We start from the raw sequence: 23649 nt of genomic DNA on the forward strand, positions 1-23649 counted from the left end.
TTTGATCGTTTGTCCTGCACAGGGGAAACCCTCTAATAATTTGCTTCTTGTTTGGTCATTTTTGACCACAATTTGGAATCTTTCTTTTAAGTACAGTGTGAAACCGTATATGTTTTCTGCCCCTACTGTATCAATCAGAGCTTTCACTAACGTCCACTCATCTGGGAGCCGCTTGACTTCGATGCCAAGCGTTCTAGTTCTGGGTAAGAATAACGGCATTGTTGGGGGAAGACCTAACTACTGGCTGTAGAAGGGGGGAGGTAAAGGAGGGCGAAATCGGGGAACGCCCGGTGTCCCTCACAACAAGCGAAGAGATACCAGAAGGAATGGGTAAAAGAGCCAATAATAAGAAAAGAAAAAAGGTCTTACCAACGCCGAGGTACTTCTGTAGAAAGTGAGCATGGAGCTCTCTCTTCGGACCACAGGAACTGGATCCTCTTTTGGACTGGTAGGCACAGGTTCTTTCTTCTTCCAAGTGGAGCTCTCTTTCACGTCTTGGCGAATAATGGTGCGAATGTTCGGGTCTCATCAGTGGGAGCCAGGCTAGAAATACCAAGATTTAGTAATACAGAGCTTATAAGTATTTTACCAGAACAAGTTGCCATAAGGTGTTTTAACCTTATTAAATAAAAATCTCTGGAGGAGATATAAATATAGAAAGTATTTTACCTTGGGTATAATAAATGTTAAAAATACCAAGCAATTTTAAACCTGGTTTTACTCCATTTCCCAAGTAAGCAAACAGACAATAAGTCGAGTTTGCACCTGCAAATGATGCAAGTCTAGCTGATCCTACAGGTAGTGCAAGACCAAGGCAACTCGTGGTAAAGGTGGCATAAGCTCTGATCACTAATCTTAATATTTACCCTTAATGCCAAAACATCTCCGAGAAGGGGATGCATGATGTTTTGTATTAAAGGCAAGGGGCCACTACCCAGACCGGTTTCAACCTTTATTGAGGTAGAATGGGAGTTCATATCTCATCATCATTGGCCTCTTTAGAGTCAAAAAGTTGTGCTGAGAGTACATTGATAGTAAGAGAGGAGTAGAAAAGAGAGTTGATAGTAGTAGGTAGTTAAAAGAGGCCTCAGTCGATTTGCTTGGCCACACTCAAGAGTCATCACGAAGCAGATCTCCGACATTTCCTTCCTCCATCCATTCTTTTCAGCTCTCGACGGCCAGTCATCTCTTCAGATGTCTGGCCGGCGAAAGTAGTAAAAAACAAATGAAAGAGGACACTTAAAAAAGAAAAACTGAGAAAGGACACAAGAAGTTACATATCCCTAATAGCAAAGACAAACCGGAGGAAAAAAAAAAAACACCTGGGTGACCTGAAAAACCAATTTAAACTGAGGAGAGTGGGGGAAAAGCCTGGCCTGGGTGATGCAGCCCACAAGGAGCTGCACCGCCTCGGTGTAAGCCTTCGCAGCCCAGGTTCTCAGGATACCCCCTCCTGTGTGGACAAAATTTAAACGGAAACAAAACTTAAAGGAAATTTTTTTTTTTTTTTTTTTTTCCCTCTCTGGCAGATCGATACTAGGAGTCGACTGACTTGTTAGGCGAGGTTTAAATCCTCCTGCTACCTATTGTTGTGGGTTTTAATGATGAGATCTGCTAATTTGTCTCCATGGACATGGTTTAGCATGTAGAGGCCTCTGTGCAGTGCTAGTCCCACGTTGTCCTCTGCATCGATAAGACCAATGATCTTTTCAGGAGTGATTTCATCTATATTATCGACAAACACATCGTTCCATTCTACACTGACGACTCTTGGCCCGTTTTGTCCTGTGAGTATCAATTGAATGTCTCCGAATGTTTCTATTGCTTTTTGTAGTCTTGCCTCCTCCTCCTCCTCAGGGAAATCTTTTAAGAGATGCAACATAGGTGCATTGGCCTTTGTGTGAGGGAACTTTGTGGGTTCTGAAATTGACTTTATTTTTCCAATTTCAGCTGGTTTGGGTTTTTTTATATTTACTTCTTCAGGGCTGGCTGGCCTCTTTTGTGTGATTTCTGCATTGTTGATTTCCATATCTACTGCCTCCGTGTCCTCGTCTATTGTGACTGCAGTGATAGTTCCTTTTTGTTGGTGCTGCTGGTTATTTTCGGTTGCTACATTTGTAGTGGCGGTTTGCTCGGTGGCTGGTTCTTTCTGCCTTTTGTCTTTCCTGGTTGTAGGTTTCTCTATTGGTGTATTCGGCAGTGTTTCAGACGTGGTGGCATGATTCTTTCTTGTTGTTCCCTCATGCGTGGCCTTCAGGGTAGGGAACTCATTCGGTTCTGCGCCAATGACATTTTTGGCTGTTGCTTCCGTGTTAGGCATAATACTGCCTCCCAAATTTTCGGCCAGGTTTCTCTCCGGACAGGTGTCCACCTTATGGCCGTTTGTGCCGCATTTTAGGCATGCTGACTGGCACTGTGCTACTGTATGGCCCGCTGTTAGGCAGTTCTTGCATATTAACTTCGGGCACTGGGCCCCTAGATGAGTGAGGGCGCCGCATCTAAATCATTGCCTCTTTACTCCCGGGTAACTCACCATTACCCTGGCCGATCCTATCTTGACGAAATTCGGAATTTCTGCCTTCATCTTGATGGAAAAGGTGACTTCACCAGATTTCCATTGTGGGATCTCAGCGTCCGTGCCAATTTCGATATTCCAAACAGCTCCCCATTTCGAGAATACTTTAGTTATGATGTCATTGTCTTCTTCTAAGTATTCAAGGGAAAACGATCTATTTTTACTCTTTTGACAAAGCTTCCTACCACAAAAGGTTGAAAAATTTTTGCCTCGCACTCGACTCCTTTCAGAAATTTTTCTCTAGTTGCAGCATCTTTGCATACAACTTGAAACCTTCCCCCCCATAAGGGGTGAAACCGGAAATATTGTCTGCCCCGATGCAGTCAATAATAGCCCTCGCAAACGTCCTCTGGTGAATACCAGTATCTATTTCGAACCCGAGGGTTCTTACCCTCGGTAAAACCGAAGACATTATTTAACGAAAGAAAGGAAGAAAACTTTCCAAGGATAGTCTATTCCTATAAAATAGCGGAATGCCGTGTAATAAGCCTAAAAAAAACCACAAAAAGAACAAAGGAATCTTACCAAGGCAGGACTTCAATCGGAGCTCGATTTTCAGTTCTCCTAAACTGTTGCTGGAATCCACTGGAACAGGTTTGAAGGACTGGAACATGGAGCTTTCTCTCAGGGCCGCTGAAAAAAGGTCTCATCAGTGGGAGCTAGGCTAGAAATACCTGTAGGTATCCTACCTGTAGGATCAGCTAGACTTGCATCATTTGCAGGTGCAAACTTGACTTATTGTCTGTTTGCTTACTTGGGAAATGGAGTAAAACCAGGTTTAAAATTGCTTGGTATTTTTATCATTTATTATACCCAAGGTAAAATACTTTCTACATATAAGGGTTATTAGAGAAAAGAACATGACGACTGGATAGCGCAGATGCATGTGATCTTTTATAGGAGATGTCTCTCTTATATGTATATATATATATATATATATACGTATACGAGAGACATCTCCTATAAAAGATCACATGCATCTGCACCATCCAGTCTTGTTCTTTTCTGTAATAACTCTCATGATGATCTACAGAGTCACTCAGTTTGCTGGGATAAATCCGAAAACATTTTTCGCTGTAGTGATGAGTTTGAAAGGAAAATTGTGGAGTCCAGCAAAATCCTCCTTAATCCTGAACATTTGAACAGCAATTTGAGTTATAACATCCCTGATAGCCATACTGCAGTTGTTCAATACTGGTGCTCATGAGAATCTGCAAGCATGCATGCAGCAAACAATAGCATGTTAGATAGAACGACTTGAAAAATACAACATTTTTGTGTCAATTATATATATTGCATTTTTTGCCTGTAATTCTCAATTTTTTGTAACTTCAATTTTTTATTACTGTATTCTACCTTTAGTGGATACCTGAAGAAGCTGTAAAAGGCTGAAACTAGTTGTATCATTATCATTAAAATTTAATATTTTATCTTGGTTTAAAGTCATTTAAAATTTATTCTTTAAAAAAAAATATATATATATATATGTGTGTGTGTGTATGTATATGTATATAAATATATATATGTATGTATATATACATTTATTTACTTACTTAGTGGCTCCGCGTATTATAACACCAATGAAAGAGCATAGAGTCAAAGTTGGACAGATCCTTCATATTGATATTAAATTTGTTGGGGAACCACCTCCAGAAGTTTTGTGGGATCTTAATGGTAAATCTCTAAAAACTGATGACAGATGCAGCATTTCATCCTTGGAGACATATACTGTGGTCGATATAATCAATACGCTTCGAGCAGATAGTGGATTATATACTCTTAAGCTAACTAACAGTAGTGGCACTGATTCTGGGACACTTAAAGTTATTGTTTTGAGTAAGTATTGAACATGTTAGATAATAATAAATAAATAATCTTCACATTATTTATTTATTTTTTGAGAAATAATGATGTCGTTTCCATGAAATATTCCCAAGAACCTTTTCCTATAGACTTTTAAAAATTTTTCCTTCCAGTTTCTTATGCCTTAACACTTCTTCAAGTGGCTTCCAAAGTTTCTAAAAATACTCATTGTCTCATTCAACATATAGATCAGCTTGAAATTAGAAAATTACTTCTCCCGAGTCTTTTTTACTATCCTATCATCCAGACCATTATCACTGTTATCTAACGCCTTGCCAGTGGTGCAACCTGTGGACATCTGGAAAGGAGGATCCTGGTATTATTATTTCTTTCATTACATTGACCTCTGCTTGGAAAGACAGGTGTTCCTGGATAGCTGGCTAGTGATCATGGCTTGCTTTCAAGGCTCAGCAGTGTCACAGTAAGTCTCCTTTCCCTATTTTCCAGAAACGCGTGTTTGTCAGGCTCAACGAGGGAGATCATTAGGTACAGATGACTAATTTGATCTTTTATAACTTTTTTGTTGAACGGTGTTGACATATTGTACCATCTCTTCTTTTCAAGCATTGCAAATATTAAATCCCTTATCGATCAGCTGTATTACAGTTTTCAAGGAGGGATGCCAAGATCTGAGTCTGCCATGGCCTGCTACTTCCAGATCAGTGCATTGAGAGTTGGGTTGTTTGTGATTTTTGTGTATTCTCTTTGAAGGAAATGTTTTCTGAATAGACATGGTGGCTCAATTTTGCTTAAAACTGGGAACCAGCATAGGAGGGTCGATTTGTGACAGGAACACAAATTGTGTTCCTGTCACAAATCGACAGGAACACAATAGTACACAGTATTCGAGTACACAGTATTCAGCAGAAGCATAGATCAAGCTGATAGTTACAGTCTGGAGCATCTCTGCTGAGGCTATTCATGATGTGCTAGATGATGTTGTAGGATGCCAGTTTAAAAGCAAGTGTTGTGAGATGCTGACACAATGTCAGGGTCCAGTCAAGTGTGATTCCCAGATATTTAGGATTTGGGTTGTACTTTAGTATTTGACCATTCATCTCAGCTTAGAGTTGCTCATGGACCTGCTTATGTCAGAAGTGAAAACTAGATACTTCTTTTATTTATGTTTAGCAATAATCTCCAATTCCTAAAATAAGTACTTAGCATAGCTAGCAGGGCCACTGGGTGCATATGAGCTGCCTTTGTGCAAACTTTAAAAACCACTCCCCTTGAAAGTCAATGAAAGTAATTAAAAAAGGAAACATTTTTATAATTATAATATATATTTATTACAGTAATAAGTACAAGTGTAATCATGCAAAACAAAACAAGGAAATCATATGAAAAGTGAAGTATATAATTATATGTATAGCAAAATAACTTTTGGATCATATATACATAAGAAATACATAAATTTATAAATACAATCACATCATGAATGACATCATGGTCCTTATAAAATCAAAAAAATTGTAAACTTTCATGAATTTAATGCCAAAAATTCTTAATCAATTCATGAAAGTCTAAATTATCTGTAATATCATTTTCTATAGATATTATAGACAACTCTGCTAAACGTTCTTGGGTTATAGTTGATTGTAAATTATTTTGAGTTTCGAGAAACTTCTTTTCCATGAAGCCACTGATGGTGATAGTGTTAAATAAATTCTTAAAACAACTGAAATATTTGGAAACATATCATGTAAATTGTTCTCATATATGAAGTTCAACAAATCGTAAGAGGATATATCTTTTTTTTTAAACATTGTAAAGTTTTGAGTTCCTCGAAAAGGACATTACCATCAATATCATGATCATTTGGATTTTTATCATTCATTTCAAGTGTAAATCTTTGCAATGTGTTAAGATAACTACCCCCCCCCCCCCTTCTCTTCTTTAACATCATAAACCTTTCAATTAGAGATGGTAGAGTACTGTCTAATATCGTAAAAAAAGAAGTCTATTATAAAATTATCTTTTGTACTAGTTAGAAGTTCATCATTCACTTCATAACCAAATATTATTTTCTTTTTCTTTTTTGAATATCTAGGAATACTGGTTCTACATCCAAAATATCTGGCAGCTACTGTGCAGAATTAATAACATTTTCAAAATTTTGATCTGTCCTATAATCTGTTAATTCTTTTGTAATTTGTTCAACATATTATTGTTTGTATATTAAATGAAGGGTTTGCATCATTTTATTGATGACATTCATTTTAGTTAAAATATTATGGCATATAATAATTGCACAAAAAAAAATTTAAACGACGTAAATTTTAAAACAAGATTAGCTTGTGCTCTTGATTCAACATCTTTAGTTATGTTTTCAGTTATTTAGAAGAGGTCTTAATAAATTTCATGTATGTTAATTTTAAGAGGCTTTATCGTTTCTATACGGCTTTCCCATCATGAAGTTGACAACGTTTTTAAAATTAAATTTTGAATATGAGAATTCAGTATAGCCCATTGCTTAGTAGAAGTGGAAAAATAATTGTACGATTTCTGGACAATGCCAAAAAATCAACTGTTTGACGGCATCATAAAATACTAAATTTAATGAGTATGTAGAGCATGGAACAAAGAAAGCTGTAGAATTTGTGTCAATAATTTTTTGTTGAAGCCCGTTATGTTTGCCACACATATTTGCACCATTGTCATATCCTACCAAGTAATATTTTGTGTTTTGAACCATGTCTAAAATTTGTTTCTGTATACTTTCAGAAATCATATGAATAATTTCATTCTGTATGTCATCTCCTAAATAATGGCCAATATTCTTTTTCCTTGGAGTTTGAATGCACCATAAATGTTCAGACATTATTGTATCACATTTTGCAATTGTTTCCATTAATTTAAAAAAATTCCCATTATCAAATTTATATAATTTTTAGACAATCCTCTAAAAGCTATACATTACTGTGATAAATACTGGATTATGTATATTAAACGTTCAATAATGGATTGCCAATATTTTTATTTGGTGTCATGCAATCTCTGTTCTATTATGTCAATCATACTTTTGTTACTTAAAGACATTTTAAGTTCACTGCATTTTGTACTATTTTTAATATGTATGGTGCTTGTTTCATGTTTTTTTTAGTATATGTATTTATTTCTGCATGTCAGGATCTCCTCCACATCATTACCATTATCCAATGTGATGTTTTCATAACTTGTGCAACGTGGCCCCTGAATTTCAGATCCTTGTCCACATCACTCCCAGATCTCTCATTTCTTCTATCTCCTGTAAAGTTTCCCCACTAAGCGTATACTTTGCATCCCATCATTGCTTACCATATTTCAAAACCTTACACTTTGCAACATTGAACTGACAGTTCCACTTACCTGTCAATTCATGCAATTCAAGTCTTCCTGCAAGATCATAACAGCTGCTTGACATTGTTTTGTATCATGCTTTGCTTGAGTTTTGAATCATTTACAAACCGCTGTATATCGCTAGTAAATCCCATCCCAGTATCATTAATAAACAAATTGAACAACCAATGGTCCCAAAACCGACCCCTGCAGTACACTACTAGTGACTTTCCTCCTACAGTATACCTCATCCCCCATATACAACTTTCTAATATCTATCTGACAGCCAATCACTGATTTAACTCAGGTCTGTTATCCAATTCCATATCTTTAAATTTATTTAATAGTTTGTCATGTGGCAGCCTATCAAAAGCTTTTGCAAAATCCAAGTACATCACTCTATAAGCATCCCCCTGTCTAAGGTATTTGTCACCATGTTATAGCATATAAGTAAGATGGTAAAACATAATCCCCCCCCCCTAACAAACCCATGCTGATAACCACAAAGAATACTGCTGTTTTCAATTCAATTTTGTATCCTACCTCTCACCAAACTCCAGATATACAGATTGACCTATAATTTGAAGCCATATCCTTATCACCACCATGGTCCCGAAACAGATCTCCATGACTTACCACTGTTGACTTTCCTCTTCTAAGATACCATACCCTGAAAGAGGAAGGCCATCTTGATGTTTAATGGAGAAAACACATTAAAAAGCAATAATTAACTATCTAAATTTATTTAGGTGATTAGTTTATAAGCTGATATTTTTGCCCTGGTCCATGGTTACGAGGACTTCACAAAGAAAAACCAAACTAGGTGCACATAGGCACACCAGCAGAAAGGCAATCACAGACTGATTTCAAAACGCTGGCTCCTTAATAGTGTGTTGTGGAATCTTGCTGAATGTTTCAAAAATGATAACCTTCTATATTTTTCGCAGTGTGATGCAGCTGAATTTATTTAGGTTTGGAGAATTTTGTACTGCAGAGAGATTTCAAGAACAATCTCTCCAATCTCCATCTGTTTCTGTATAAGAGGGAGGTTTTTTTCCCATGGGGATCCAGTGATCTATATCTATAGCACAGTCTGCCATACTGGAACAGCTGTAGTGCAGTTAATGGATATTTTTTAAGAAGTTTAAAAAATTCTTGCATTTTACAAGTTACTAAATTCTTAGTAGCGTCGCCGTAGCACGTGGCGGTGAATTTGAGCTGTGCAGAAGAAAGTGATTTTTAATCGGTAGAACTCGATAGTCCGTTTTTTTCCCGTTTTTATACGTTTTTGAGTGCTGAATTGTTTCTCTGAATACGAGTGTACTTCAGTGGTTGTTTTTCGGAAGTTAGTTGCTGTCGCGATATAATATATGTTGGTACCGTCAGAATCGAACGCGTAACGGTGGAAGACAAAACGAAGCTAAGTTACTTTGTATTTAGTTATATTTCATTTTATTTAATTATATTAGTACTTAAATGTTCTGATGTTTGTACTTTTTTCCCCCCTTATTTATTAATTGAATAATTATTAAGGATTACGCTACTCGGCAGTAAGGAATGATGGTGGATTCAGCAGCAGTCGCAAGTGACGTAACGCCAAGTCCTCCGCCATTTAAGAACTCGATTATTAGCAATATCATAAGGGACTTTGTGGCATGCAGTACTTGCGGCATGTATGCTTCTAAGGAATTACATATGTGGTTTGTTAAAGAGAGTGGAGAGCGTATGTGCGCAAAATGCAGGCAGTTGGAGGAAATAACTACATTAGATATATCGATATCCGACTTTGTTGCTCCAGGAACGGAGAATGAATGTAGGAAGACGAGTAGTATGATAGGAGAGAATGAGAAAATAATGGTTGATAGTGTGGAAGGTGTGAGTGACTGTGGAAGTTTAGGAGATGGTTTTGTTTGGGAGAGTGAATTTAGATAAAGAGTGACTGACCTGCAGCGGGAGATAGATGAGTTGAAAGAGGAGGTGGAATGTCTAGTGAATGAGAGCAGAAGTATGAAAGATAAGATTAGGAGAATGGAAGAGATGAATGCAAGGCGAATCAGAGTAGGAGAGAGAGAGAATTTAAGGAGTATGAGTGAGAGGTATGGGGGTGCTAGAAGAGGAGAGATTGGAAACAGTAGAAGAGAAGGAATGAGAGAGAGGTATGGGAATGCTAGCAGACGAGAGGATGAAAACAGTAGGAGAGACGGAATGAGAGAGAGATATGGAAGTGCTAGAAGAGGAGAGACGGAATGAGAGAGAGATATGGAAGTGCTAGAAGAGGAGAGAATGGAAACGGTAGGAGAGATGGAATGAGAGAGAGGTATGGGAATGCTAGAAGACGAGCGGATGGAAACAGTAGTAGGAGAGACAGAATGAGAGAGGGATATGGAAGTGCTAGAAGTGGAGAAAATGGAAACAGTAGGAGAGAGGGAATGAGAGAGATGTATGGGAGTGCTAGAAGAGGAGAGAATGGAAACAGTAGAAGAGAGAGGTATGGGAATGAAAGAAGAGGAGAGAATGGAAACAGTAGGAGCGATGGAATGGTAAGAGGTATAATGTATGGTGACTCAATGATCCGTGGTGTTCAGGATAGGATGCGTGAGGAGTGTTTGCCAGGAGGAACAATAGAAAGGGTGGCTATGGCAATTAAGAGAAGTGAAAGGGTGGATGAGATGATTGTGATGGAAGGAACGAATGACTTGAGTGGTAATGTAAGTCGGGCAGCGAGAGATATGAGATTTTTGCTTGAGACTGTACGGAAGAAGACAGAGAGAGGAAAAATAGTGTGCGTGTTACCTAGGTATGATAATGATGAGCTGAGCAGAAGAGCGGTGATATTGAATGGCATAATAGCGAGAATGTGTGACAAGAGAGGACTGGTATATGTGGATGCTTGGAGTGCGTTTGAGGAAAGAGAGGAGTTGTTTGCGAGAGACCGTTTGCATTTGAATGAGGAAGGACGTAGGCATCTGGAGAGATTGCTGTTCTGAACGAGTCAGTGTGTCCCAGGGAGGATGATAGCAGCGGTGGCCTCTTGTGGGAATGGATACTTGGGAGAAGGGAGACAATGTCAGGTAAGACTGAGCCCAGTGAAGTCTAGAAGGGATAATGCTGGGTATAGAAACAATGGCATTTATATGCTGTATACTAATGCCAGGAGTATCCGGAATAAGGGAGAGGAATTGGTGGCGCAGATAGCATCAGCCTGGCCAAAAATTATTGCGATCACTGAGACGTGGTTGACAGAAGGGGATATAAAAACAGGTATAGAAGTCACTGGGTATAGCATTTTTCGCCAGGATAGGAGGGGAAAGCGTGGTGGTGGGGTGCTGCTTATGATAAGTGATGACCTATGTCCTCTAAGAGTGGAGAATTTGGAAGGTAGTGAGACAAATGATTTTGAGAGCGTATGGTGTGAGGTAGAGGTAGGCAAGACAGGATATTTAGTGGGGTGTTGCTACAGACCCAGGAGCACAGAGGATGGGGACCAGGAGATGTTTAGACAGCTAAGTTTGGCAAGTGCAAGAAGAATGATTGTTATGGGAGATTTTAACTTCAGTAGTATAAATTGGAGAGAGGAAGATGCATGTAACAATAGGGGAATGGAATTTCTAGAATTCTTGAGGGACAAATGTCTTAGGCAACATGTAACAGAGGGAACAAGAGGTTCAAAAATTTTGGATTTGGTTATAGCATCAGAAGAGTTGATAATAACTGAGTTGACGTCTCTCCCACCAGTTGGAGAGAGTGACCATATGGTTTTGACTTGGAAAATGAATAGACATGCAGGAGTATCAAAGAGACGGGAACTTATGTGGAATTATAAGGCAGGTGATTATAATAGTCTTAGACGTCAACTTGGGGAAGTTTCATGGAGGGAGGAATTGGAAGGCCGGGATATCACCAGTGCGTGGGAAATTGTGAAAGAATATTTGTTATCAGCAATGGTAAGTTGTATACCACGAGTGAAGAAGAGGGCGCAATTTGGAGTAAAGTGGATGACAAACAATATTAAACAGGAATTGCATGCGAAAAAGAGGCTATGGAAGAGATATAAGGAGACAGGTGAAGAGATGCATTAGGAATATAAGACACAGGCCAGAAGAGTGACTCGTGTGGTAAGGAAAGCGAAACTGGAATATGAGAGGAGATTGGCCCTAAGATCCAAAGAAAATCCTAGGGAATTTTTTAGCTATGTGGCCAGTAGGAGGAGAAATGACTGTGGAAGAATGATATTGTGGGATAAAAATGGGAATAGAGTGACTGATGCAGAGGACATAGTGGAATTGTTCAATGAACACTTTATTGGAGTATTTCATCCTAGAGGAGTCAGTTTTAATGCTAGAGGGATAGGACTGGTACGAGGTCTGGAGGTACAGGAGGAGAGTGTGTTTCAGATACTGAGTACTCTGGATGTCAGTAAAGCTGTGGGACTGGATGGTATTTCGCCACGAGTTTTGAGAGAATGTGCTAGGGAATTGACAATACCTTTAATGAAAGTCTGGCTTTGGCAAAGGTGCCCAGGGAATGGAAGGAAGGTAAGATAGTGCCATTGCATAAGGGTGGTAACAGACTGGAAGTGTCTAATTATAGGCCAGTCTGTGTGTCATCAGTAGTTGTTAAGATCTTGGAGAAAGTAGTGAGGGACCGTGTACAGCATTGGGCAGATGAGGGTAATGTTATCTGTGAGAATCAACATGGATTTGTGAAAGGACGCTCTTGTTTTAGCAATATGCTAGCCTTTTATAATAAAGTTACAAGAGCATTAGATGAGGGAAAGGCATATACTGCAATTTTCTTAGACTTGGCGAAGGCATTTGACAGGGTGCCACATGATAAGCTGATATTTAAGTTGCAGCACATGGGTCTGGATGTCAGATTGGTCAACTGGATTCAGGATTGGCTGTCTGATAGGTATCAGAGAGTTGTGTATGGTGGAGCAGTTTCCAGGAGGCAGAGGGTTACAAGTGGGGTCCCACAGGGCTCAGTACTGGGACCTATATTGTTTAACCTTTATATCAATGACATAGCCAGTGGATTGCAGGGGGATATTCAGTTGTTTGCGGATGATGCGAAGCTTGGAAGGATTATTAGTAATAGTGCAGATGTGGTAGCCGTGCAAGAGGATTTAAATAAGCTAGATAGATGGGCAAATGAATGGGGGTGTCAGTTTAATGCAGCAAAATGCAAGGTCTTGAGGTTTGGGAAACATCGATGGGATGCTGCATACTCTATGGGAGGAGTTATACTGGAGGAAGTAGGGGAGACAAGAGATCTGGGGTTGATGATTGATAGAAACCTGAAGTTTAGGGGACATATTGCAAAGGTGGTGAAGGTAACACAGAGGATTGCTGCTATTATGAGAAGGACACTGACCTGCAGAGATAAGAGGGTTATCATTCCATTGTATAAGTCTCTGATCAGACCACACTTGGACTATTGTTCTCAGATTTGGTCCCCAGGATTTGAAGGGGATAAATTAACCGTGGAAAGGATACAAAGACGGATGACAAAGATGGTTTCCGGACTGTACAAGGATAGTTATGAGGATCGGCTGAGAGAATGTGGACTGCAGAGTTTGGTGGATAGAAGAAGGAGAGGTGATATGATTGAGACTTTTAAACTGTTGAGAAGTGGTTACAGGGTTGACACTGGGGAGTTCTTTCGCTTGGTTGATCAGCGGGAAGGAGTGATGACAAGAGGCCATCCCTGGAAGTTACGAAAGGAAACTGTGAGCAAGAGGGTAAGGAGTGGTTTCTTTGTGTGGAGGGTGGTTGAGCCGTGGAATGCATTGCCTGATGGAGTGGTGGAAGCGAGAACGGTCAGTGGGTTTAAGGAGTGGTATGATAAACTTTGTGTTTCTCAGAGGGGGACTTCCCCTCGATGAGTCTTGACAGACTTTGTCTTAGAAAGGACCTCCCTCGATGAGTCTTTTGACTCCTTGGAGGCCTGAATAATAATAATAATAATAATAATAATAATAATTTTTATAGGTGGAACTATCTTTTAGGAAATTAAAAGAAACTGAAGATAGATGAGAAAATAATAAAAGAATTCAGAAATAATTATAACATTTAATAAGTATTCAAAAAATAATATCTTTACAGAATAACAGAAAATAAATTAAATTACATAAATATACTTGAAATTTTTTTAATTAAAACTTTAAAGTTTTTGATTTCATATTCACAAAATTAGAAATAATGGTCTTAACATCTAATTCCGCACATATATCATTTTCAATAGCTATTAACGCTAAACTAACAAGCCTTTTTTTGTGACATACTTGTTCTAAATAGGTTTTAATCAATTTCAACTTGGAAAAGGAACGTTCACCACTTGCTACACTAACAGTTAAGGTTAATAGTATTCTTAAAGCAATTGAAAAGTTAGGAAAAGATAAATTATTGGACACAATAAAATTAAGAATATCGAAAGGGCTTTTGAACATTTAAATTATCCTTCCGAAAAATATCCCGGAAAGCACATAACTCGTCATATAGTTCTATTGCATTTGTGTTTTTATTGTTGCAGTCCTTCAAGAGAATCTCTAAATCGTCACAAATTTTTCGTAAATCTTCGTTATTAATTTGTAGTAATCTACACAAGAAATTGAAATTATCATATCTTTTAGTTGTTCAAAATGTTGTATTAACAAACACATTGCAACGTCTAGAAGTGTATAAAACACATTCACTCTAAATTTATCTTCTGGCAATTGTGCCGTTTCGTCATGATGATTGTAGTCAAATTGTCATGTCTTCTTTCGTCGTTGAACTTCTGTACCAATTTTAAATTCTTGTTCTCCATCCACCTCATCACTCAGTTATTTTGCGTTTTTAGAACTTCTTTAAAATTTGTATCTGATCGATACTCTTGTAAGAATATTTTTAAGTTTTCGATAGATTCTAAAGCAAGTGTAATGTTCATATTTTTGTCTTGAAGCATTTTACTCACAGGATTCATTCTGTTAAGTAAATCATACCAAGTTATAAGAGAGCAAATAAATTTGTAGTCCTTTATTTTAGCACATAATGTTTGTGCTTCATGCTGAGTTTCTTTATTAAAATTTTCATTATTTAAAATTTCAAAGAGTGCATCATAAATTTCTCCTAACTGATATTGTATAGGGCAGATTGCATTAATTTTACTTTCCTATTGTGTTTCTGATGGCTGTTTCAATGCTAATTTTTTTACGAACTTTAAAAGGATTGCCCACTGTTTGTAAGAGAATGAAAAGAATTGTATATTTCTTGAATAATTGCAAAGAAACTAATTATATCTGCATTCACTTTGGTTGCATCGTTAATGATTAAATTTAGAGTATGAGCAGCACAGAGCATGTAAAAAGCTAGAGGATTTTTGTTCAATAGCAAATTTTGGAGCCCATATTTTCCCCATTGTCATACCCTTGACCTCGCATGTCTTCAATGGGAATGTTCCATTTTTCCAGTTGTTCCATGATTGTTGCACATAAACCACATCATGTGGAATCTGATATATCTGCAAAACCTAAAAAGTTTTCGCTGATCTTGACAATTCCATTGTCACAGGAAACAAAGCGAATAATAATTGTCATTTGTTCTGTTTTACTTGCATCAGGTGTGCAGTCTAAAATTATGAAATAATATTTAGATTTTCGAATTGATAATAAAATTGTATCCCTGATGCATTACTTAAAGTTTCCAATATTTCATTTTGACTGTCTTTACTCAAACAGTGTACACTATTGTTTCATTGTAGGGCCCTTTCAACATGATTTTCCATAATGGGATCAAACTTCCCAAACAGTTTGACTAATTTTAAAAAATTGCCATTATTTCTTTCATATAATTTATCAGATGATCCGCAAAAAGCTTAATTTTGGCTACCAATGAATTTTATAATTTCAATCAAGTGTTCTAAAACACTCGTCCAATGTTTCTTTTCCATTTCATACAGGCTTTGAGTCTGGAAATCAATAGTAGTTTTGTTTTTTTAAATTTTTATCAAGTTCCTTCCATTTTAAGAAATTTTTCATGTGAGTTAAACTAGTCTCATGTCTATGTAAAGTTGTGCTTACATTTCTCCAATTGTTATAACCTTCTACAAGACTCAGTGGGTGATTCAGTTGATTCAGTAGGCGCGACAAGTTTGCAACAAAAGCAAAAAACAATTTAAAGTTTCGGAATAAATGAGCCATGTTCTTGGCACAAGCTCCCGTTTTCCATTTTTCTATTATAATATGTGTCGCGAAATTTACAACCATATGTATCTCTGGGATATATTATATTTTTATTTTGAACAGGCCCCATTTCAATTAAAAGAACTTGTAATTTTTCATCAATATTTCCCCGTTCACCTGGATCTTCTAAATTCACAGAGACTAACAATGTGTTAGTTTTGTGGTCAACTACAACTAAATCTTGTTGTAGTTGACTAAATCCTAACTATTTTGCACTTAAATCGTGTTCAATTATCTTGTTCAATAGTTGCAATAGTACCTTCATGCAAACTGGATGATGTGCACGGTTCTTCAACTCTGATTTCCGATGTATCCAGTTGGTTACAATCTGCATCAGAATATTTTAATATTTAAACAAATTTATTAAGAGCCTGTGTTTCTTAATATCTGCTTCTTTCGCAGCATGATGCTTATGATTTTGTGCAGCGGATAACCTTTTTTTTAAATTTTTGATTCCATTTCTATTTTATACCCACAAGAAATTATTACACAACACAACACAGAGACGAAATAATAGTCTGCACTGCGCTACTGTCAGTTGCCTACTGAGATGTGTTTCTGCTCATAAAACTGTTCACCGTTTCACTTTAGATAGACTGCAGTAGACACAACATTCTGCAGGCAAGCATTTAGCCTGCTCTAGCTGCAAAATTGTAAACAGCCAGCTGATCGAAGAGGCGGCAATATACATTTTTTTAAAAATTTTTATTCAGTGTATATGGCCTTATTTATTTTAATATTGATCTTTCTAAGAATTATTTTGTTTTTATGATAAAAATTTTGTTTCTTAAAAATTAACCTATGAACTTATTCCCTGGTGGCGGCACCCCCATCGTAGCAGCGCAGGCATGCACTGCATACCCGCTTCTGCCGGCCCTGAATATATATACACTCATTTTCTGTGTTGTTTACAGTTTTAAATCTGTTTCAAAAGTCTTAATAATGAAAGTTTTAACTTACAAAAAGATATGTGATATCACTTTCATGTGAGATAACTAATCTGGTATGGATGCTTATATGTTGGTTAATGTTTAATGGAGAAAACACAGCCAGCATACTATACATGATTCTTTCTTTCCATCACGATTTATCATTGTCATACCTTGGCAAACACGCTGAAAAAACTTTCCTACTGCACTGTCATCTTTCAGAGACATTTTCATCCTCAATAACCTCCTGATATCTATCCTTACATTCTCCTTATGTCAAACCAATCATTTCTTCTCACAACTGCCACTGACTCTCTTCCTTATTTATTTCATATCTAAAGCATTAATTATCTCGCTCATTCTCCCTCCTGGAAAGCAGACCATGTAGACTATCTCATTAACTACATCTCTAATAATGGACTCTCCACACATTGCTATTCTAAAGTCATTCATCACCTCTTTTTCTATACTCTCCCTCATTCCATCTGTTTGCACTCTTTTATTCCTACCAAATGTCTAATATCACTGCACATATTCCTCATTTCATTTCTCAGTCTGAACAATCATTGTTCAAATCGTGCAATCTGGCAATTTCTCTCTGTTACTCCCACAGTCTTTTGCCCTCTCATTCTACCATAACTTTCCTCCATTTCCTCATTCCCACTTTCTTTTGCTTGCCTGTCACTTACTTTCATTTTTTCATTTGTATATTCTTTTGCTCCCTCAGTCTGACTCATTTTCATTCCATTATTCACACAGTGTTTTGCACCCACATTTATACTAGGTTCGATTTCTTCAGTCTGTTTCACATTCACTGATAACTCGTAAACCAACAAAATATCACACTTTCTACAAATCCATATCTTTTCTCGTCTCCTGTTCAGCCTCTCTACAAACACTTTTCACATTTTGCCATGCTTGCATATTGCACTCATGTCATTGAACCATTCTTGAAAAATCTGTGTCATTAATAATTTGATATTCATGCAGCATAGTGTACAGACTGTTTTTTGTTTTAAACACTGTCATACCACTGTTTTTTATTTTGTCCAAGGCATGCTTCGAAATTTAGTTTTAAAAAAAATGCCAGTAACATGGACACACAGCTTAACAATCACACAATGACACTAAGCTATCAAAATAAACAATGTTTTAGTAAAATGTAATAAATATGACTAATTACTACACAAAATAACACTTATGTTTTCCAGAACTCTTTACCTTCAACCAGATACAATGGGAACATCTAGCTGCCTCGGTCACAGAGACATCTTCAAGGAGTACAGTTTAAGTACTCTCTCTCTCTCTCTCTTTTTCTCTCTCTCTCTCTCTCTCTCTCTCTCTCTCTCTCTCTCTCTCTCTCTCTCTCTCTCTCTCACACACACACACACACACACACACACACACACACACACACACACACACACACACACACACACACACACACAGAAACAAAAGGCAACACTAAACTAAAAGAAACTCGGTAAACAAGATCTAGAGTCATAACTTGGTAGAATATCCTCTGCGGATAAACCCCTCTGTTGTAATACAGGTGTTTTTTGGGATAATTATGAGTGCATATAGAACTTTTATGTTCTATATCTTTATGATTGACTGAGTACGCTGCATTCTGGCTTTGCATTCCAAATCTTGAAAATTTTGCCCTTGCAACATTGAAATTGGTAGTCCTGTTCATTGTTTTAGAGAAATTTGTGCCATAGTTATATTACACAAAAAAACAAGGTATTGGAAATACTATTCTTTTGTTTAGAAGGCTAGTTAATTAGGTCTGAAACTTAGAACATATTCAGTGGCAGTAGCAGTTGATTACAAGGTAGAATGCAAACAATGGATTGATATGAAACAAAAAGAGCCTTGTGATGTTATACTTACAGCAGTGTATTGTAACTGAGGAAACATAGATTAATCATAACTGTAAAAAATAAAAAGAAATAAAAAAAAAATTAATCATGTATTATTTTAATAAGATTTCCCTCATTTTGAATAAAGATAAGCAGTCATTCCAATTCAAGTTCAGGTGGTGAAGCAAGGTTCTCTCAGCACACCTCAGCACTCTTTTTAAACAAATGCTTAAATTTGTACTGAAAACAATCTCCTCCCACGATGATTATTATTATTATTATTAAGTTAAGAGGATAATAAATCCCTTATTATTTTAAAGCCAGATACGAAACTTGGAGATCGAAATAATCTTTCGATCTCTGAGTTTCGTATCTGGCTTTAAAATAATGAGGTATTTATTATCCCCTTAACTTAATTTATGCCACTGGAAAAATAGCCTTTTGGCTCTTTATCGTAATAATAATAATATATGGGTACACCGGTCTGGCAATTCGTTAGTAGGGGTATATGTAAGTTCGGTTCACTTAAGCCTTGGTATTCCAGGTCTACCTACTCACTGATGAGACCTTAATAAAGGTTGAAACCGGTCTGGGTAGTGACCTCTCCTCATAATGTAAAACAGTAATACATCTCCTAGGAGCTGAATTTTATATTATGAGAAAATATTAAGGATAGTGATGAATGCTCCACCTTTGCTCTGAGTTGCCCTAGTGTTGTACTACCCAGGTGTTGACTTACGCTTGGACTCATCTATAGTTCTTTGGCATGAAACTCTTAGATTTCGATAGATTTCAATCTCCGAGTTTCGTATCCGGCTTTGAAATAACGAGGGATTTATTATCCCCTTAACTTAATTTATGCCTCCGGAGAAATAGCCTCTTGGCTCTTTATCGTAGTTATTATTATTTTTTATTTTTGGAAGAAAAAAAAATATTTATTAAGTGAAGTGGTGCTGTAGTTGCAGCGGTTAAAAACATTAAAAAGCAAAAATCATAAAATAATAATTGATCTCTCAAATATGTACACATATGCAATTATTATCTTTAGTAACATCAGTATATTATTTTACAAGGTTCAGCACTATGTGCTACATATAATGAAATTTCAATAATAATGATGATAACATAGTTTTTTTTGCTATCTTTTAAAATAGCAATCACAGTAATAATTTACAATTATATAGTTCAGAGTTACACAAGTTATATAATATTACATTTTTTTTTTTTCAAAGTTTGAGAAAGAGTGATTTTACAACAGTATTTACACATGTGCAATTAAAATATTATATTTCCTATTTTTCACAAACATACAATGTAAACTCATTATTTACATATTTTTTTAATAATAAGAATAATTTATTACATTATTTTTTCAAATTACATAGTAATATTATATTAATGATATTATCACAAAATAATCAGTATCTTCATTATCTTCTTTATTGTTATATAATTTACTGACTGTTTTGTTACATTTCTGCATTTGATTACAAGGATTATATGTAGATAGGTGAGGCAAGTTAATCCCATCTACTTCGAATAATAATAATAATTAAAAAAAATTTTTTTTTTATTGATCTCTCAATAAAATTGAGTATACAATTATCATCTTGAGTAACATTCAGTATATTATTTTACAAGGTTCAGCACTAAGTGCTACATATAATGAAATTTCAATAATAATGATGATAACATAGTTTTTTTTTCTATCCTTTAAAATAGCAATCACAGTAATAATTTACAATTAAATAGTTCAGAGTTACACAAGTTATATAATATTGCATGTAGTTTACTATTTTTTTTTTTTCAAAGTTTGAGAAAGAGTGATTATACAACAGTATTTACACATGTGCAATTAAAATATTATATTTCCTATTTCTGACATATATACAATGTAAACTCATTATTTACATATTTTTTAATAATAAGAATAATTTTTTACATTATTTTTTTTCATGTTACATAGTAATATTATATTCATGATATTATCACATAATAATCAGTATCTTCATTATCTTCTTTATTGTTATGTAATTTACTGACTGTTTTGTTACATTTCTGCATTTGATTATAAGGATTACGTGTAGATGGGTGAGGCCAGTTAAATCCCACCTACTTGCTAGTAGTGCGGTGTCATCTGCATACTGAAATATTTGACTTCTTATGACCATGTTATGAACATCTCATTAATGTATATGTTGAATACTGTGGGTGATAATGTGGCACCTTGAGGAACACCGTGTTTTATTTGTATACCCCGGCTGTGACATGTACCTATTTTTGTTACTTGTGTTCTGTTTGAGAGGTAGTTCCTGAATCATGTATGCAGTGTTCCTCTTATACCTATTGAGTATAGTTTGGTGAGTAGTATGTCATGTTCAAGTGTATCAAATGCTTTGGTTAAGTCAAGCAGTATAAGGACGGCATGCTTGTTTTTGTCAAGAGCTTTGTTTATTGTGTCGCCGATGTCTTCTAATAAAGTGATGGTGCTTTTTGTTTTCTGAAAGCTGTATTGGTTTTGTGAGATGATGTTGTATTTCTGTAAATAGTTTCTGTAGTCTGATGTGCATTATTTTTTTCTATAATTTTTGAGAAGACTGGTAGGGTAGCTATTGGCCCTTAGTTCTGAGTATCGTTTCTTTTACCGAGTTTGTTTATTGGTGTAATTATTGCAGTTTTTAGTTGTTGTGGAATAATGCCTATGTCGAATATTATGTTCACAAGGCTCGACAGTGTTGGATTTATTTGTTCAAAGTGTGTTATAAGGTCTGTGAGTCTTATTTTGTCTATTCCTGGAGTGGTCTTTGGTTTTAGTTGTAGGAGTGCTTCTTTCAGTTCCTGTTTTGTTACAGGTGAAAAATACATAGTTTGTTATTATTATTATTATTATTATTATTAAACAAGACCTCATGGAGTCAAAGACTCATCTAGGAGGTCCTTTTATCTCACACACATCTCATCATACCGGGTCTTAAACACATTCAAACTCCTTGCAGACACCACACTCTCAGGCAAGGCATTCCAATCATTCACAACTCTGCACGAAAAAAACCTGCCTCTCACTCCCCTACTCACACCCTCTTTATACAGTTTCCAGGGATGACCTCTGGTTCTCCCCTGATCTCCCACTATTCGCTGTAGAACTTCTCCACCATTGATCCTATAGCAACCCCTTACCAACTTGTAGGTCTCTATCATATCTCCCCTCTTCCTTCTCTCCACTAGTCTCTGCAAATTACATCTTTTCAATCTTTCCTCATACTCGACATTCCAGAGGTCAGAAACTACCTTAGTCAGTCGCCTTTGGACCCTTTCCAACATCTCCTCATCCTTCTGAAAACCAGGTGACCAAATCTGGGCACAATAGTCCATGTGTGGCCTAATCAAAGCCTTATACAATGGAACAAGAATCTCCCTACTTCTACACGTCAGTGTCCTCCTCATCATTCCCAGAAGTCTTTGTGTTGTCTTCACAATTTTGGCGATGTGACCCCTAAATTTTGGGTCACCTCTTGGTTTGTGTCCTGACCGAAGCTTTTTGCAATAAAATCTTGTGCTGAAGTTTTCTTTTTTTGCGTTACTAATTTGTTGAGTGTAGCCCATGTTTGCTTTATGTTGTCATTGTATTCCATGAATTTTTGGAAGTAGTAGTGTCTTTGTGCCCTATGAATTTTTGTTGTTGGTTGATTTCTTGTGTTTTTGTATGAGGTTTGTAAATGTGTGTTACTGGGTGACTTTTTGAGTTTTTTACATAGATTTTCTTTTACAGTAATACTATTTAGTATATTGTCATTTATCCATGGATTGTTGTCTGTTTGTCGCCTCGTTTCTGTAGGCTTTGTTGTTTTTTTTGTATATTTCTGTGAAGTTTAGTTGAAAATTCTTGTATAATGTTACAGGATCTTTTATTTTAAGTAGGCAATTCCAGTCTGTATTTTTTACTTGGTTATCGACAGTACTGTTTAGTATGATCGAGTTTTGTCAACTTTTGTGGTGGTGGGAGAGGTGGTAGGTAACGTAATAAAATGAAGTTGAGACAAAGTAGTGATCAGCAATTTTGACATTAATTACTGATGATGTAGATGTGTGGATGGAGCCCGTATGTTGATATGATCAATGCATGATTGTGTTAGTGAGTTAATGAGTATTTCTTCTCTTGTTGGGGAGTTAATGGTAGGGTTTATGTTGTACTAACTTAGTATATCAAGATATGTGTTAGTGGTTGAAGAAGCGTGGTCAAGAGTATTTATGTTGATGTCTCCTATTTGAATGAGCCTGTGTGTGTGTTGTACAGGTTTCGATGCCACTTAGCCATGCTTCTAACTCATGAAGAAATATGAGTGGATTATTATCTGGGGGTCTGTATATTGTGTTTATTGTGTATTTGATACTGTTGTGGCTATTTATGATTTCCAAAATTAGTGTTTCCGCATGTTCGAAATGAGTTTGTTTTTCAGTCACACTGTATTTTCTTTAATAAATGCCACGATGCCACCTCCTCTTTTGTTTGGTCTACATAAGTTGTAGGTTTGGTAATTATTTATGTTGTATGGGTAAATTTCTGTGTCGTTTATTGCAACTTCGGTCAGTATTAGTGTACTATGTTTATCATGGTGTAATTGAGCTGTGTTATCAATGTAAGCCAGTGTTTTTTTTTTATACTTCTTATGTTTGTGTGTACGATAATGAAGTTGGTATTGGTGGAAATGTTGTCTGACCATTTCTTCAAAGAGTCAAAGACCTTGAAGTTTATCTTGTCTGACTGGATATGTTCACCTGTGTTTGAGATCTCCATTATATAGTTTTTAAATGATTCCTAATCTTGTTCTTAAGGATGTGAAGAGTTAATGTATTATATTGGTAGGCTGTGTAAGTCGGGTT

The 23649-nt window shown here is 36.4% G+C and overlaps 1 protein-coding gene across 5 annotated transcripts in view; it reads left to right on the plus strand.

The window, feature by feature from the left end:
• LOC150108743 (twitchin-like) overlaps window positions 1-23649 on the plus strand; it is a 2666638-nt gene that overhangs the window by 1662819 nt on the left and 980170 nt on the right. For all 5 annotated transcript variants that reach the window (XM_090390962.1, XM_090390961.1, XM_090390964.1 and 2 more), the window contains one exon: window positions 4133-4411. In XM_090390962.1, coding sequence (XP_090247088.1) covers window positions 4133-4411 — 279 coding nt within the window. The remainder of the gene's footprint in view (window positions 1-4132; window positions 4412-23649) is intronic.

The sequence above is a fragment of the Typopeltis vanoorti genome, chromosome 3 (assembly GCF_054136105.1).
Source record: "Typopeltis vanoorti isolate ZY-2024b chromosome 3, IOZ_Tvanoo_1.0, whole genome shotgun sequence".
Lineage (NCBI taxonomy): Eukaryota > Metazoa > Arthropoda > Arachnida > Uropygi > Thelyphonidae > Typopeltis > Typopeltis vanoorti.